Here is a 17,332-nt window from a genome sequence, read left to right as displayed (position 1 = left end):
GTGCCAAAAATGAATTCAAAAAATCGTTTTCAATCAAGAGTTATCTTGAGGAGTAGCCTCGGCGTACGTACTAACATTTCAGTCTTACTGTACGTAGCTCCACTTGTGTGAGCCTGATAAAGAATTCTGCATCCCAAGTATGGGAGATGAACTTATATCTATAAATGTATTACAACTACAACAAACTCCAAGGCCATTTCTTGGTTTGTACAGTTTATTGAATCAGTGATTGTCATACAATTTTCCATTTGCTGTTAACTTACAAGTATTAAGACAACGTTGACTGAGAACAAGATAATTATCATATAGCTATTAACATTAATATTATGTTAAAGGTGAAAATTCCTAACTTTCATGATAATGAACAAGTGGTCCGAAGTAAATGTTTTCAAGTCTTACACAGAAATTCAACATACCATACATAAAACATGCGGTACACAACTTTGAGGGTCAAACCACTTTGTTTCATCCAGTCTTTTGTGTATTCAGGTAAATTAGACCAGTTTTTACCAGAATTGAACAGGAAAGACTTCCACGCAACATCGACGTTCGCAGGCATAAATTTTACGCCACCAACTTTTCTCTCCACAATTTTATTACGCGTCCAGACTTCTCTGTCAATATTAGATCATGGAGCTCCTACATGATGATCTTCTATTCCTATATCTGGAAGTCTCAGATCTAGTCCCTTAATCATTCCCTGACTACGGAACTGTTAACAAAATGTGATAACATGAGCAGAAGATATCAGGAGATGAATATGTTGTCAGCATAGAGTTGTTCGGAAAATCTCACCATAATTTAATGAAAACTTGCTCGGTGAATATTATTTGCGTATCTACTAAAGCGATACTTAATACAAACCCAAAGAAGACAGACCCAAGGAAATAGGGATGTATAACTTCTATTCATAAGGGATATACAATATATACATTCGAATTAGTTTGTCTTTTTTGTGGTAAATTGCAAGCACGTTTCCTAGTTTCCGTATTACCGTAATTTTCAATAATGGGATTTACAGAAGAAACTTATAAGAACAATTACAAATATAATAGACAATTCAAATAATAACATATTTAAGTAAATGTGTAACTAAAAATATAATTATTATTTTAAAATTAGTATGACATCTAGGGGTGACTTAGAAAAAAATTCTCTGATATATTGTAGTATTGTGTCTCTAGTATATATTTGTAATCAGTGTTTCCAGTATCGAACATAGAGATTTGGAGGCTCTACAGTTGCAAAAGATGACAGGTTCCAGAGACGAAGCAATTAAGCCTGGGAATATAGGGTAATTATGGAGATGAAAGTTAGAGATGTTTATACATATTCTGACACATCTTTGTGAATAGTACGTATTTCGTTAACAATTGGCGACTACCACCACAATCGAACTACAGCCTTTCTCCATCACGTTTAACCATGAAGATTTCTGTATTATGTAGTCTGCTGAAATTACTTGAGTCATTATATGATAGGATTAATTATTTCGCTTTGAAACCTGGGGTAAAAGTGTATCTGAAAAGGTAGAGGGGACGTATCACGTCACGCCGTCCCCTGTGTCTATCTTTGCACATTGTATTTTTTTTTACAAAGTAGGGGGGGCACAGATATTTTCTGGAAGTGATAGGATAGCGTTCCCCCTTACTTTTAACCCTGTTTAAAACTATTAAACAAGTTGTGCATCTAGACTTCGGTGTATCAGGTGGGGCCGCGGTGGCTCTGTAGTAGAGCGTTCACCTCTGGTGCGTGGGGTCTCGGGTTCGATCCCAGCCCCCGCCAAGTGAACTTTGTGGTGGACAAACACCGTGTGCGTGGGTTTTCCCGGGGTTCTCCCGTTTCCTCCCACTTTCTTCATTCCACCATTTCATTCATTACTCATCATCACCGTCTCCTTTAGTCTAACCGGCATAACTGTGGGACGTAAAACTCAAAGATTTCATTTCATTTTTTTTTCGGTGTATCAGAAAAGAATATACATTTTTACGTTTGAAAGGATGATAATACACATGCATGTCTCAAGATTAGACGTTGAGACATTCTGAATTGTGAATGAAATAATTCGGATTTAATATCCAATATATTTATAACGTCATTGACTCTTAAAATATTGTGAGGTATTCTTCTGGTGTCATAACAACACTATATCTAGTATATAATTCTAATTTCTTCTTTACATATTTTACTACACATTGTAACGGATGAACGATACACATATAATCTTTAAATAGCCCCCACTACCCACAGTCCTGCGAGAACGGACGTCACCCCACTTCCCCCTTTTGAATACAAGAATTTTTAAAAGGAGAGAGAAAGGAGAATTCCACTTCCCCACGGCTGAGAATAATGACGACGTGAAGAGTGAGGTTCAATACTGGAAAAGGCTTATACTGTATGCAAAAATATCACTATTAAGATAATCAGGAATTTGTCTACAACTACTTGAAAAATGTAAAAAAGTTTTCTAACAAAATGGAAAATTTTATTATAACAAATCCGAAACGTGTTATATAAATAGTAATATAGAAAACATTCAACAATTTTAACAAGTAATAATATCATTAATCGAAATGGCCGTTAGCAAGTAACATTTTTCCCAAAAGGATTTTTTTTTCCAAGTAACAAAATTTTCTGAAGTATTATTATAACCAATCGTAAATCCAAAATATAGAATTTAGAAACCTATATAACAATATAATCAAAAATGTATGGAACTCGAAGTTACTGCAAAGTGGTTTTCTTTGGAATGAAAATGTGGGAGGAAATGATTTCTTAAATATGGGTCAAAATGCATTAATTACGAGCAATAGCTCAACTGTAATTCTATAAAATCCTTTCTTTTTTCTTTCCTTTTTCAAAGCGGACCTAAGACATAAATCATTCATTTGAAGTCTCCACTAGCCTTAATATTTTCCGTAATTTCAATATATTAAACTTCCTGACCAGCGACTTTACTTTAGTTTTAACAAGGAAAAACAAGAATCAACATGTTTTAACTCAAGGCATAATTCTGCCTACACAAAACCAGTAACATGAATTATTCAATTAACTATTTTTACTTTCTTACTTTCCCTTTCGCAATATTTTTAGAAATATGTGCTTCCAAAATAAATTGAATAATAATAATAATGCTTCTAAATAATAACCATAGTCAGGAATTGTTATAGATTTCAAAAGAAGTTAACTAAACTATACGATTATACGGAAAGAATATTATTTTAAAGACCCATTAATTCATTCAGAGGACCTATCACTCTTACCTCATTTTATACACTGCGAAGCGCTTCAGTCTTAAAGCCAGAACCTCGGCTGCAACGTGACGTCATCCCGATCGACGACTCACGCAATCTAACCGAAGGTTAAGCAGTGCTTCCAACTCCAAGAGAAATAACCGACTTAACAGTAAACTGGAGTTTCATCTCACAAAATTTTCCTTTTACAAAATTTCATTTTATTATGAAACTTGGGTGGGTTACATAATATCCGAGGGTCGGTCAAAAAAAAATTCCTAACCATAACAAATCCCAAGTTGAATAATAAAATAATTTCAATACATTATCAAATCTTCCATAAATATTCAAATGCTAACGCCTTCTTTACAAACTTCTACAGTAATTTTTCCAATTCCTTACACAACATACACAAAGGATGATGATGAGGTATTTACAAAATGAAAAGGGTTGACCTCTCACTTTCTCGGACGAGGCATTCCTGCAGGAATAAAAAAAAAATACATACAACACACAAAATTTGTTCGAACAAACATCCTAAAATATATAAATATATATATAAGTACAATATTAATAATTTAGTTAACCTCAATTCTCACATCAAATCATGTTTTTTTTTCTGTGTTACCTTATGGGTTAGATTGATTAACTTGTCTCGGTGGAAAATATTTCTTACAAAAACGAACATGGCGTTTTATATGAACATATGGTCTTTCAATATTTTCTAGCCAAACTGTATTTGGTGTAGGTTTAGAAATAAGGCGGTATGGGCCTTCCCACTGAGGGGCGATTTTTGGATTGAAATGTTTCTCTGCTGAAATTTTCATGAACCTTTTAACCAATACTAAATCATCAATATTTAAATTAACAGGACTATGTTTTTGAGTATAAACTTTCGCACTATGTTTCCAAGCGCGTTCAATATTATTATTTATATTAACTAATTTTTGCTCTTTATCCTGGTCATCGTCTAAAAGATCTAAATCCATCAACCATTTAACATCTAATGGGTGGTAAAATTTTCGTCCCATATAAAGTTCACATGGACTAGTCCCAGTAGTTTCATTCATACTTATGTTAATAGTAAAAGCAATTTTAGATAGTAATTGGGCCCAATTCTGTTGAGACTTATCAACATAAATACGAATTAAATTTTTAATCGATCTCACCGTACGTTCGGCTCTGTTCGATTGTGGGTTATATGGGGAGAATTTTACACTCTGTATACCATAGCTATACAAGAATTTCAAGAAGTAATCACTCACGAAATAAGAAGCGCCATCACTTAGGACTTTACCAGGAAAGCCGTATCGAAGAAATAATTCCTGTAACTTATTGCAGATGATTTTTGAGGTTAGTCGTCTTAAAGGTTCTAAAAAGACAAAGCGACTATAGGCGTCAGTGACAATTAAAATATATTCAAATCCAGAACTACTAGGCAATTTCCCCGCAATATCAATAAACCAAGTATAATTTGGGTGCATTACCTTTTTTGTAAAATATTGACCCATAGGTTTTCGATTGGAATCTTTACAGGTTTGGCACAAATGACAAGATTGTATAAAATTCTTAATGTCAGAATATAAAGTAGGCCAGGTATACTTTTCAGCGACCTTAGCAATGGTTTTTCGATATCCCATATGCCCACCATGAATTATTGGACAATGAGAATACTCAATAATCGACTGAATTAAAGAATTAGGTATTACAATTCTAAATCCATTATTCCCTTTACCTTTTGTCTTTTTAAACAAGATCTTATTTCTTAATACATACGGAGGAACTTCTTCCTTTTGCTCTAACCTATTGATAATCTCTCTTAATTCAGGATCCTTCCTCTGGTGATCTGTAAGAGGCACATTAAACACAGGAGTTTGCCAAAAATTAATGAAAGACAAGTTTACTGTTTTATTATGATCTTTTACGACTTCCATTGTATTATCGTCTTTTGTATAGAATTCTAGATGGTTTCCAACCCTTGAAAGGAAATCGGCTATACTATTTATTTTTGATCTTACATGGACTATACGAAATTTAAACCTCGAGATTTTCTCTAGCATTGTTCCATATCTCCTTTGTCTTTTATGGTTATTAAGTAACCAAGTTAAACTCTTACTATCAGTATATACTACAAAGGGATTTGCCAAGTAATACTCAAATTTTTCCAAAGATAAAGAAAGAGCCTTAAGTTCTAATTCGTATATATTTTTACTCCAATCAGATTGTGGAATTGCCCGACTAAACATAGATACAGGTCTAAGATTCCCTTCCGAATCATATTGGCTGAGAACCCCAGAAAAATGACGCAAAGAGCTATCACAATGTATTACGAAGTTGGAATTCATATCTGGGACTTTCAAAATGACCTGACTACAAAAGGCATCTTTTAATTTTTGTAGGGCTTCATCATGAACTTTAGTCCATTTAAAAGGCTTTTTTACAGATCTTAATTCTTGAAGGGGAGCAATCAACTCTGAATACCCATAAATAAATTTAGAATAGAACGAGAAAAATGAACATATTCTGTTCACTCCTTTTCTGTTCTTTGGTTTTGGTATCTCCTGGATAGCTTTAATTCTCTCAGGATCTATTGACATGTTGCCATTTTCAAAACGAAACCCTAAATATTTAATACTAGTTTGAAATAGACAGGACTTCTTTTCTGATATAGTAATTCCCCAATTTCTTAGTCGAGATAATACCTCCTCTAATAGAGCTTTATGACTCTCAATATCTTTGCTAAATAAAATTATGTCATCAAAATATATCTCTAAATTCTTACCAATTAACCCTTCAAAGACTTTTGACATCAAATTACTTAAAACAAAAGGTGATAACACTAATCCCATTGGTACCGATTTATATCGATAGATTTTATTTTTTGTCACAAAAGCAGTAATATTTCTACTCTCTTCAGACAGAGGAATTTGATGAAAACAGGATTTACAATCAAGTTTTGAAAAGATATTACTGTCCGAGATACTAGATATTACATTCTCCATGTTAGGAGAAGGATAGCTGTTTACCATAACCCTTTTGTTCACCTCTCCGTATGAAATTACAAGCCGCCTGCTTCCATCTGAATTTGTTACTAGAAAGCAGGGTGATGTGTAGGGAGAATAATCTACTTCCTCTATAATATCGTCTTTTAAAAGCTGGGCAATAAAAGAATCTAATTCCTTTTGCTTATGCGTTGGAAGCTGATAAGGTTGCAATCGAATGGGAGTTTTATCGGCAAGTTCAATTTTGTAAGTGAAATTTTTTACTCTACCAATTTTGTTTCCAATAACATCAGAATATGAAGTTAACAAGTTATTAACATATTCCTGTAAATTAGAATCACATAGTAATAATTGATCAGGAACCGTATAATTACCTTGAGATTCCTCCGGTTTAGTCTCCGGTGGATGCAATATGGACTGATCAAAAACGAATTCCACTCCTGGGTCAAACGTGGTATTAACTCCGCTGTCTCTGGTTACTGATGTCGATGGAGTCAAAATCTGATGAGAATTACCAAAAGATCTAGGTTGAGGTGTAGCTTTCGGACAACCAAGGTCGCATGGCGGCTGCTTTCCACTCACCCCATTCCTAGAAGTATATGCAGAAGCGAGAGAAGTCTGGACACACAAAAGTTCATCAGCTCGGATCATAGGAACCACTAACTTCCGAGCTTTTATATTATATAAATTACAAGCAATGTCTATTATGGCGTTGTATTTTGTATGAAAGTCATTTCCAAGCAGAAGATCAAACTCATTAGAGTCCACAATGAAAAAAATTTCACTAAACTGATGTCTTCCAATTTTAAAATATAGTCTTACTCTCATATCCACTTTAACTTGTACATTTCCTAAGCCGATAGTCTGAACGTTCACTTTTTCTGCTTTTATTTTACATTTTTTTCTAAGTTCATCATAAAGATGTCGAGCCAAATAAGAGTTCGTACTCCCAGTATCAATTAAGCACTTAAAACGCATACCCGCAATATAAACAGAAATCGCCAATAGTTTTTTCAATTCACTATCATTCTGATTTACATCTGAGTTATTTTGAGTTAAGTACTGAGATTCTAAATTATGGTTATGAGAAAATTCCGCCTTATCAAGATTATTATAGTTAGATGGTAAAGAATACATAGCTGGAGAAACTAAAGTTTTATGTAAATTTCTTGGTTCACGAGATTGCAACACTACTTGCTGTTTTGTATTCTTCGCTCCGATAAAGGAAGATGATTTACGGGGTGGTACCAAGTCCCGTACGCTACTACCTTGATTACGTAATCGATAATAATCTTTCCTATATCTATGCAAGGCGTCATAGTGTTCTGCAGCTAAATACAATTGATTTAAATCGATAGGCATACCTCTTTCAGCTAGAAATTGATGGGCAGAAGGCGTTACCATATTAGTAATTAAACTACAAATGGTGGCTTCATCAAAGGACATATCAAGTACGTGAATAATCGATAATTTATTATCTACGAACTCATATAATGAATGATCCTCCCGCATGGGAACGTAGAAAAATAGTCGCATGAATTGTGTTCTACCAATAGTGGAAATAAATCGCACCACTAAATGTCTACAAACTGTTTGCCAAGGGGAAGCGTCCCCAATAAACGATTGTATAACTTCTTGCATTTCTCCTTTTGTACGAGAAAGACAAGCTACCAACACAAGATCTAAAGGCAAACCCTTACCTCTGACAATACTATCAAGTTTTAATAAAAACTGAAATGTAGACTCAGTATTGGTACCATCTATTATAGGTAGACTATTAATATCATGCAACAAAGATTTATAGATTCCTTCCGAAGCAAATTTCTCAAAATTTAAATTTAATGAAGCTGCCATATTAAATGGTTGAACTCTATACTTATTTTGAAAGCTCTGACTCCCTCCTGCTCTTAAATTAGGCGAGGAATTCGCAAACCGTGTGCTGTGTCCCACATTACTTTGTGGATCCACGTTATAATTTTGATCCTGAAATGGTCTACTTTGACCACCTAGAAAAGGTTCGTGAGGATTCACTTGAATATGGGCTGAAGGCCTTAAATGATCAAACATAGGATTACTAAATTCATAAGAATATCCAAGAAATTCATCCCCACTAGAACTTGAAGAATCCGAAAATCTAGACTTTACATGCGTCTCCTTTGACTGTGCCATCCTTACAAGAACACCACAAAATATTAAGCTCAAAGAAACCAAAAGGATAATTACTATTAATTTTACAACCTTATCAATAATTATCTGCTTATTACACAATGACCTACTACACCATAAATTTTGTATCCGACCCCGGCAACACTGTATTAAGTATCTTACGTTAACATTCATATACAACATTTATATTACTCAACAAGAAAGGCATAGTATAATGAAAATATGTTATTTAATTTAGAGGTTAATTTCACCAAAGAAATACACATAAATTTTAGAATATAAAGGGGAACACTTTTGCTGGACCTCCCCGAACCGGACCTCGAAGCCAGCATAAATTTGCCTTTCCAGGGCAGTGTATAAAATTTATTTTTATTTAAAAAATTATATATGTAACGGATGAACGATACACATATAATCTTTAAATAGCCCCCACTACCCACAGTCCTGCGAGAACGGACGTCACCCCACTTCCCCCTTTTGAATACAAGAATTTTTAAAAGGAGAGAGAAAGGAGAATTCCACTTCCCCACGGCTGAGAATAATGACGACGTGAAGAGTGAGGTTCAATACTGGAAAAGGCTTATACTGTATGCAAAAATATCACTATTAAGATAATCAGGAATTTGTCTACAACTACTTGAAAAATGTAAAAAAGTTTTCTAACAAAATGGAAAATTTTATTATAACAAATCCGAAACGTGTTATATAAATAGTAATATAGAAAACATTCAACAATTTTAACAAGTAATAATATCATTAATCGAAATGGCCGTTAGCAAGTAACATTTTTCCCAAAAGGATTTTTTTTTCCAAGTAACAAAATTTTCTGAAGTATTATTATAACCAATCGTAAATCCAAAATATAGAATTTAGAAACCTATATAACAATATAATCAAAAATGTATGGAACTCGAAGTTACTGCAAAGTGGTTTTCTTTGGAATGAAAATGTGGGAGGAAATGATTTCTTAAATATGGGTCAAAATGCATTAATTACGAGCAATAGCTCAACTGTAATTCTATAAAATCCTTTCTTTTTTCTTTCCTTTTTCAAAGCGGACCTAAGACATAAATCATTCATTTGAAGTCTCCACTAGCCTTAATATTTTCCGTAATTTCAATATATTAAACTTCCTGACCAGCGACTTTACTTTAGTTTTAACAAGGAAAAACAAGAATCAACATGTTTTAACTCAAGGCATAATTCTGCCTACACAAAACCAGTAACATGAATTATTCAATTAACTATTTTTACTTTCTTACTTTCCCTTTCGCAATATTTTTAGAAATATGTGCTTCCAAAATAAATTGAATAATAATAATAATGCTTCTAAATAATAACCATAGTCAGGAATTGTTATAGATTTCAAAAGAAGTTAACTAAACTATACGATTATACGGAAAGAATATTATTTTAAAGACCCATTAATTCATTCAGAGGACCTATCACTCTTACCTCATTTTATACACTGCGAAGCGCTTCAGTCTTAAAGCCAGAACCTCGGCTGCAACGTGACGTCATCCCGATCGACGACTCACGCAATCTAACCGAAGGTTAAGCAGTGCTTCCAACTCCAAGAGAAATAACCGACTTAACAGTAAACTGGAGTTTCATCTCACAAAATTTTCCTTTTACAAAATTTCATTTTATTATGAAACTTGGGTGGGTTACAACATACAATTTGGTTCTCTAGGAAGAATCAGCGTGAAACTAGTTTTGACATACCAAGTGAGTATATGATCCGAATCTAGTTACAGTATGAGACACGATGGCACCAACTAAGGAAAGCATGTGGAGTACATATCCCTTGCTGGATCCAAAATCGTAGGGTCTTCACCGAAGAAAGGGCGTCTAGTATATCTGCAACTTTACCCAATGACTTGAATTACTCGTTTGAAGACACGTGAAGAAACTGAAGGAGAATTGCTTTTATCTTAGTTCTTGGAACGATTGGCCTCTACAGTCCTCTGTTCTTGTAGCCCATTGTGTGGTTTCTTATTGAGCTGTTATGAACTTCATCTCTCCTTCGCTTTCCAGTGTTTACAGTGTTCCTTCTTAAAGATGCTGACAGGAACATCCGCAGAACTTTTTCCAAGCAGTACAGGGTGTTTCAAAACAACACTGACAACCTTTGGGAGGTGATTCCTGACACCAAGATAAGACAAAAAGTATAGACCAACTTGGGTGCACAAATGCTTCCTTTCGGAGCTATAGCGTGCCGAAAACATGAAAAAAATTAACTTTAAAGGTCCATAGCTTTAATACTATGGAACACGCCGTAGTCGGGTCAAGACTTCACATAGGAACTAGTATGTGCTCTATCTAAATATTCATGCGTCAGAGACCTGCGGTACTCTCGCAACAACTTTTATAGCGGTAGTTGGTAAGTACTTCAAGTTATATGGCCGTAGCGAAACTTCTCTGCAAAAATTGCTGCGTGAGTACCTTAAGATTTTGAAACATGTATTTTTGCATAGTGCACATATTAGTTCTTATGTGAAGTCTTGATCCGACTAGGGTACGTCCCATAGTTTTGGAGCTATGGATCTTTAAATTTCGATTTTTTTTTTATGTTTTCGGCAGCCTATAACTTCGAAAGGTAGCATTTGTGCACCCAGGTTGGTCTATACTTTTTGTCTTATCTTGATGTCAGGAATCACCTGCCAAACGTTGTCGGTGTTGTTTTGAAACACCCTGTATATACCAAAGTAATAGTAAATACATACACAAGTTGATGCATTTGTCTACATAATACCTGCACTTCATATGAAACAATTATTCATGCATCTTTCATAACTTTTAATGTACTATAGAATTTAATATAAATATAAATATATTTAAAACTATGTGCGTGAGTAAACAAATCTAATGTGTTTTGACATTAGGGATGCGCACGAGACAAGATTTGAGACTGTCTCGTCTCGAAAATGTGCTGTAGAAGTGATGTCTCGACTCGAAAAATATATATTTTTCTATTGGAAGAGCTATGTCTCGACTCGAATTTTGTCAGGAAAATTCTGTCTCGACTCGTCTGGAGCGCATCCCTATTTGACATGTATTTCGAAGAAATGAATCCAATTCAAAAGTGTAGGAATATTAAATTTCTTGCCTTTCGGGCGGGCATGGGTACTGAGTGTTCTTTGTGCGTTACAATAAAATGCTTCACTCTCTTTCATTTAATTGAGCTTGCCTCGCTGCTACTTATTTTGAGAGGATACTCGTACTCAGTGGCGTATTTAGGGGGGTGGCTTCCGGGCTTAAGCCCCCCCCCGAAATCTTACTTAGTATAGTAAAGTAAATGAAATATCTTGCAGAATTTTCAAATTTCCAGGCAAAGCCCCCCCCGAAAGATAGCAAAGCCCCTCCCGAAACAAAATCGTAAATACGCCACTGCTCGTACTGCTTGTAGCTTGGGATGTGTCTAGCTTCTACTTGTTTGTATTTTGAGCATGCATGTCCCAAGTATCAAGAGATAGCATATATTATAATAAAACGTAAACTTTTCATGAATACAAAATATTCAAATAACTAATAAAAGTATTGGAGCTACGAAATTCCCTCTCGGAGCTATATCTCTGATGTAGTCAATGTATATTACCAGTTTTTTTTTTTTCAGAAATTCTCACTCCCTTCTTATGTTGAAATTTTCCCTCTAGAAAAGTCTTTGAAATCACCAGTAGTCGTAGTTTTAATGAAGAAAAACGTAGCTGTATTCCATTCAAAATTAAGTTCTTATCTAGGCTGGAGACAAAGTTTATGAACTTTGATAACGCTGTTGTAATTTACAATTGCCACATTTTTGTTAATGATGTGCTGAGGCAGTTACTGAAATGAAGAGTTCCGATATAATCGTTGTGTAGTGTTTCCTACTGTATTGTTTCTTTCTCTTTGTGTTTTCAATTTGTAGTTTTCCTCTAAACCATAAATCAGAGTCAAAAGGCAAAGAACCCCTTGGTTCTATTTGAACTAGAGGCAAAAACGATGGAACCACAGCGCTAATCAACTTTAGAAAAAGTTTTTGAAACAGCGCTTACTTAAGTGTCAGTTGAAACAATGTGACAATCCCTAATTGAAAGAAAATTACTACAGAATGTTCGGAAAGAGCCCCAAAAAAACTTTGGGGGAGAAAATCCTTATACGAAAAGATGTAAAAATATATACAGAGAATCACTTTAATATTCGGCTACCCCATATTATTGTCATGTATGTCGAAGGACGCATTAATGTAAATACATAGGAATTAGTAAGCGATGACACGAAATAACTATTATGTCTCGTGTACCATTTCATAATGTGTAAAAATTGTAAATGCAAGCTATGCCTAACTAATTGGTATGTTTTTATAAACTGCCTTCGTATCATGCCACTTTAATATGCGACCACAAAAGTTACTTGATGGTCGTATTTCTGTATCCCCCGGTTTACAGAACAATATGACTGTGGGAAGGAACATTGTATGTACAACTCATTTCTCGTCTTCGTGTTATGGAGTGTGAATGGATATCGGCTTTGCAGTGTAACACTTCCAATGGGGCGAAAAAGTTGTAACACAATCTTTGAGCAGCGCCAGGTTGCCATTTTTCGTCATGAAGAGGGATTCCAATAAGTATATTGTCCGTCATACCACGAAGTACAGTTGGTGACGTCGTGCGACGTTACAAGAACGAAGACAGGATTGAATCCATGAAGCAGAGAGGTCGGCCTAACAAGCTAAATGAACGAGACAGACGTGTGATTATGAGAAAAGTGAAGAACAGTCCAAGATTAAGCGCACCACAGATTGCAGCGGAATTGTTGCAAGAATGTGAAAGGGATGTACACCCGGAGACTGTTCGAAAAGTATTTAGAAACGAAGGGTACCACGGAAGGGTAGCTAGAAAAAAATCAACAAAGTGAACAGAAAAAAACGGCTTCAGTTCGCTAAATCTATGTGCAAAAGGAACCAGTATGGTGCAAAGACGTATTTTTGCTGACGAGAGCAAATTCAACATTTTAAAGTCAGATGGCAGGGTTCTAGAGTGGCACAAGCCAAATGAAGAACTAAGGAAAGTGAATTTACAAGCAACAGTGAAACATGGTGGAGGTAACATAATGGTTTGGGAGTGCATATCTACAGGCGGTGTGTTATATCAGGTTTATAAATGATAAAATGACAAAAGAACAATACCTGATCATTCAAAAAAAAAAAAGTGCCGACTAACTTGGACTCTACGAGACTTCCAAATTTTATCAAGATAACGACCCAAAACATAAGGCGTATGTTATGCGTGAGTGGCTTCTATACAACTACCCCAAAAGTTATTGAAACCCCGCCACAAAGTCCGAACCTCAATCCCATTGAAAATTTGTGGGATGAATTCGACGCTAGAGTCCGGAAAGTTCCGGTAACATCAAAGGCGGAATTGAAGATAAGGATGACAGAATAACTGGAAATATGCAAAATCGCTTGAAGGAGTTAATACGCAATAAAAGGATCCAATTAGGTATTAAGATCTTTTTCTTGCATCGAGGAAGGCGATAAGAAAGTTTCTACATTAAAGTGATTATAATTTTTGAGTTTGAGAAGAAATGTTCTGAATTTTGTACGTTTGGTTAAATTTTTATGGTTTAGTCTTTGGAATAATAATAATAATAATAATAATAATAATAATAATAATAATAATAATAATAATAATAATAATAATAATAATAATAAATAAAACAGAGTTTTCACATAGAATAAACAATATTATCACTCTATTGGAGTTCATAAAATAAGATTAAACGCCAATACAATGTGTTGGCCGAATATCAAAGTGAGTCTCTGTATACAGCGTGTCCCAAAAGTAATGGCAAAAAATGAAACCACAGATTCCTGGCACCAAAACAAGAAAAAAAGTTTATATGACGTATAGTCCGGCAGTGAACAGGGGCGGAACTAGACAACTTCCAATGTGGGAGAACAGGAACTTCACACGTACCAGCAGAATAAAAGCTAGGAAGGGGGTTCAGAAAGACAACAATTATATCGGCTTGACATGTTAAACTCATGTTACATAACTGCGCCAGAAATTCTCTATATCATTTAGGAATTCACCGAATGTCTGTACGGCAGGGGTAATGAAACGGTGCAGTACAGATGGAAACCATACAGAAAAATGTTGTTATCCATGGCACGATTACACACACATGAACAATGGGAATCAAAGCAAAGACCACTTAGCATGGTTGCATAATCTCAGAGGTCAATCTAAAGTGGTATACCAGATATAAACTTGCAGAGGAAGACTAGAAAAAAGAACTAGTGTAACTAGTCGTGTCATGTAATGAAATAACAGGCAGAATCCACAACGACGTACTGTATTTGTAACGTAGTATCTTACACAAAGTAGCACTACAAACTACTAGGACATGTGCTAACAAAAAAAGGACCTACAGATGTTCAAAGAGCTGTCTTCCCACAGCTACGTATGCAATGTGCTAACCGTGACTTTCGAATGCACTCCATCACTCAAAGTGTGTTGCATAGCTGTTTACACGCATCTTCAATGCGGTTTTGAAAGTTGGCAACTTCCTTTCCCGAATTGTGATCTTGCTTTTCTCCCACATTCAAAGCAGTCTAGCTCCGCCCCTGGTCACTTTCGGACTATATGTCATGCGAACTTTTTTTCTTGTTTTGGCGCGAGGAATCTGTGGTTTCATTTTTCGCCATTACTTTTGGGATACCCTGTATATTCAGGATGGTCCAAAAGTGGAAACACACAAATAAAATCCAAACCGTTCAGAACTTGGATAAATGGAAAAAAGTGATGATAACAGACGAGGGATAAAATCTTTTGAGACATATGACACCATCGGCCACCATCTTGAAACGGCGGGAACATTTTTTTTTTAAAAATATTAACCCTGTCATGTGATACTATCAAATAGGACTGAATTTTTTCAAGGAATCCAGTAGTGATTTTTTTTTTTTGGCTCTAACTAGTAAGACCAACTGTTGCAAAGTTTTAACCGATTTTCTGCACTTACCTAGAGATAACACTGCGGGCAATGTGTGGCTCACTGATCAATGTTACAGCAATTGTTCATTGCATTGCAATGTGCCGTCTCTTCTGAGCAATCCGCTGCTGCCAGTCATCCATTATCCTGCCCAGCATATCCTCAGGAGTGCTGGCACACGCATCAATAATCCTGCGTTGGAGGTAGTTAATGTCCCTGATCTTGGTAGAATACACAACAGATTTCATGTAGCCTCACAGTAAAAAATCCAATGAAGTGAGGTCTGGGGAACGCGGTGGCCATTCCACAGGTCCTCGCTGGCTAATCTATCTTTGTGAGAATTGCTCATTGAAGTAGTTATGAACATATAATCCGAAAGAGGTGGTGCTTCTTTATATTGATAGAACAAAGGGCAGGATCTCCTTCCCAAGCATGTTAAGGTAGGTAATTGCATTTAAATTACCCTCAATGAAGATTGGGCCTATCACACGCGTATCCCACAACCCGCATCACACCATCTCTTTTTGAGCCAACGACCTAAGAATCGTCGTACCAGTGTGGATTGTTGCCACGCCAATATCGGCTTTGCTTGTTCACCTCGCCCGACACAAAAAATTGGCCTCGTCCGAGTATAGCAGTCATATGCGAATCGAGGATTCTATCTGATTTGTTCCGCGGCCCACTCACAGAATTCGACTCGGCGGTCTGGATCATCCTCGGTTAGATGTTGGAATACCTTTATCTTGTATGGGTGCCACTTATGCATATATGCAATTCGCAGGATGAACGTACGGGATACACCACATTCTTGGGATAGGCGACGGGTACTGCGGGTGGGACTTTTCGCGAATGATGCCAAAACAACAGTGGATGTAGCTTCGTCCGTCGTTCTGCGAGTCCCGTCTGACTTTGGTTTGTTTTCCACCGACCCAGTTTCCTTAAATTTCACTATAACTTTCCACACTGCATTATGGGAAATAGGCTCCCGTTCTGGGTGACGAGCGTTGAAATCGTCTGCGATCTGTCTGCTGCGCTCTCCTGAGATCAACACGATCACTATCCGCTCGTTCCTTGTTAGTGCCATTCCGTGTTACGCCACCTGAAACAAAAGAAAGTCTGTTAAAACTTTGCAATTGTTGATCGTAGAGCCATAAACATTTCACTGCTGGATTCCTGAAAAGAATTCAGTCCTATCTGATGTATCGCACAATAGGGTTCCAATTTAAAAATGTTCCCGCCATTTCAAGATTGCGGATGATCGTGCCATACGTCTCAAAAGTTTTCCCTCTCGTCTGTTATCATCAGTGTTTACCCTTTTTCCAAATTGTGAACGGTTTGGGTTTTATTTAGGTGTTTTCACACTTTTGGACTACCCTATAATATATATATATATATATATATATATATATATATATATATATATATATATATATATATACAGGATACACCCATATATATATATATATACAGCAATATGGGTGTACAAATGTGTTATTTGGGAGCTGTAGATCGCCGAAAATCGATGGTAACGATACAATAAAATAAAAGATCATACCACCTCGATATTTTTTTTCTAATGAAATTTTGGATTAAGGTCGGGTGATTATTAAGCCTTGGTTCTATGTATATTAGGCGGGCACCCCTTTGTCGAACCGTGAAACATGGAGGATGTGATGTTGTGAGCGCAATATTCTGGTTTTCAGATAGGCTTGTGATTGTGCTCTGAGAAGAAAAATGTATGTGGCGTACGTAAAATCATATGTTACATGTGTAAATCCTGTAGTTCTTGGTCTTAACGTACAGCAAAACATGAACTGAAAACACATGTATAACGTACGTATAGCTGAAAACGCATATTTTATAATACTTTCTGTATAAGTGTTCCATCTATACGTACTTTCCGTATGAAACAATATAGGCGGTCAGGATCTCACATACAGATGGACATATATA

The 17,332-nt window shown here is 35.8% G+C and overlaps 2 protein-coding genes across 2 annotated transcripts in view; one reads left to right on the top strand and one right to left on the bottom strand.

Moving 5' to 3' along the window:
• The window catches only part of LOC145663712 (uncharacterized), a 404,258-nt gene that overhangs the window by 50,980 nt on the left and 335,946 nt on the right, over nt 1-17,332 (top strand). The gene's annotated exons all lie outside the window — the stretch shown is intronic.
• On the bottom strand, nt 2,587-8,142 carry LOC145663701 (uncharacterized). Its single transcript, XM_081729798.1, has 2 exons — nt 6,610-8,142; nt 2,587-3,714 (listed from the first exon to the last, which is right to left on the bottom strand). Exons 1-2 carry the CDS (start codon nt 8,087-8,089, stop codon nt 3,692-3,694), a joined length of 1,503 nt encoding a protein of 500 aa, XP_081585924.1. The 5' UTR covers nt 8,090-8,142; the 3' UTR covers nt 2,587-3,691.

The sequence above is a fragment of the Thermobia domestica genome, chromosome 1 (genome assembly GCF_964235325.1).
Source record: "Thermobia domestica chromosome 1, izTheDome1.hap1.1, whole genome shotgun sequence".
Classification (NCBI taxonomy): domain Eukaryota; kingdom Metazoa; phylum Arthropoda; class Insecta; order Zygentoma; family Lepismatidae; genus Thermobia; species Thermobia domestica.
Note: the sequence above shows the minus strand (reverse complement) of the source record. Positions and strands in the feature narration are given on the sequence as shown.

Excerpts from the sequence above, each read along its gene's own strand:
- LOC145663701 (XM_081729798.1), bottom strand. The coding sequence starts at position 8,089 with ATGGCAGCTTCATTAAATTTAAATTTTGAGAAATTTGCTTCGGAAGGA. Across the intron at positions 3,715-6,609 it reads TAAACCGGAGGAATCTCAAG|GAATGCCTCGTCCGAGAAAG; the intron begins GTAATTATACGG and ends TTATTCCTGCAG.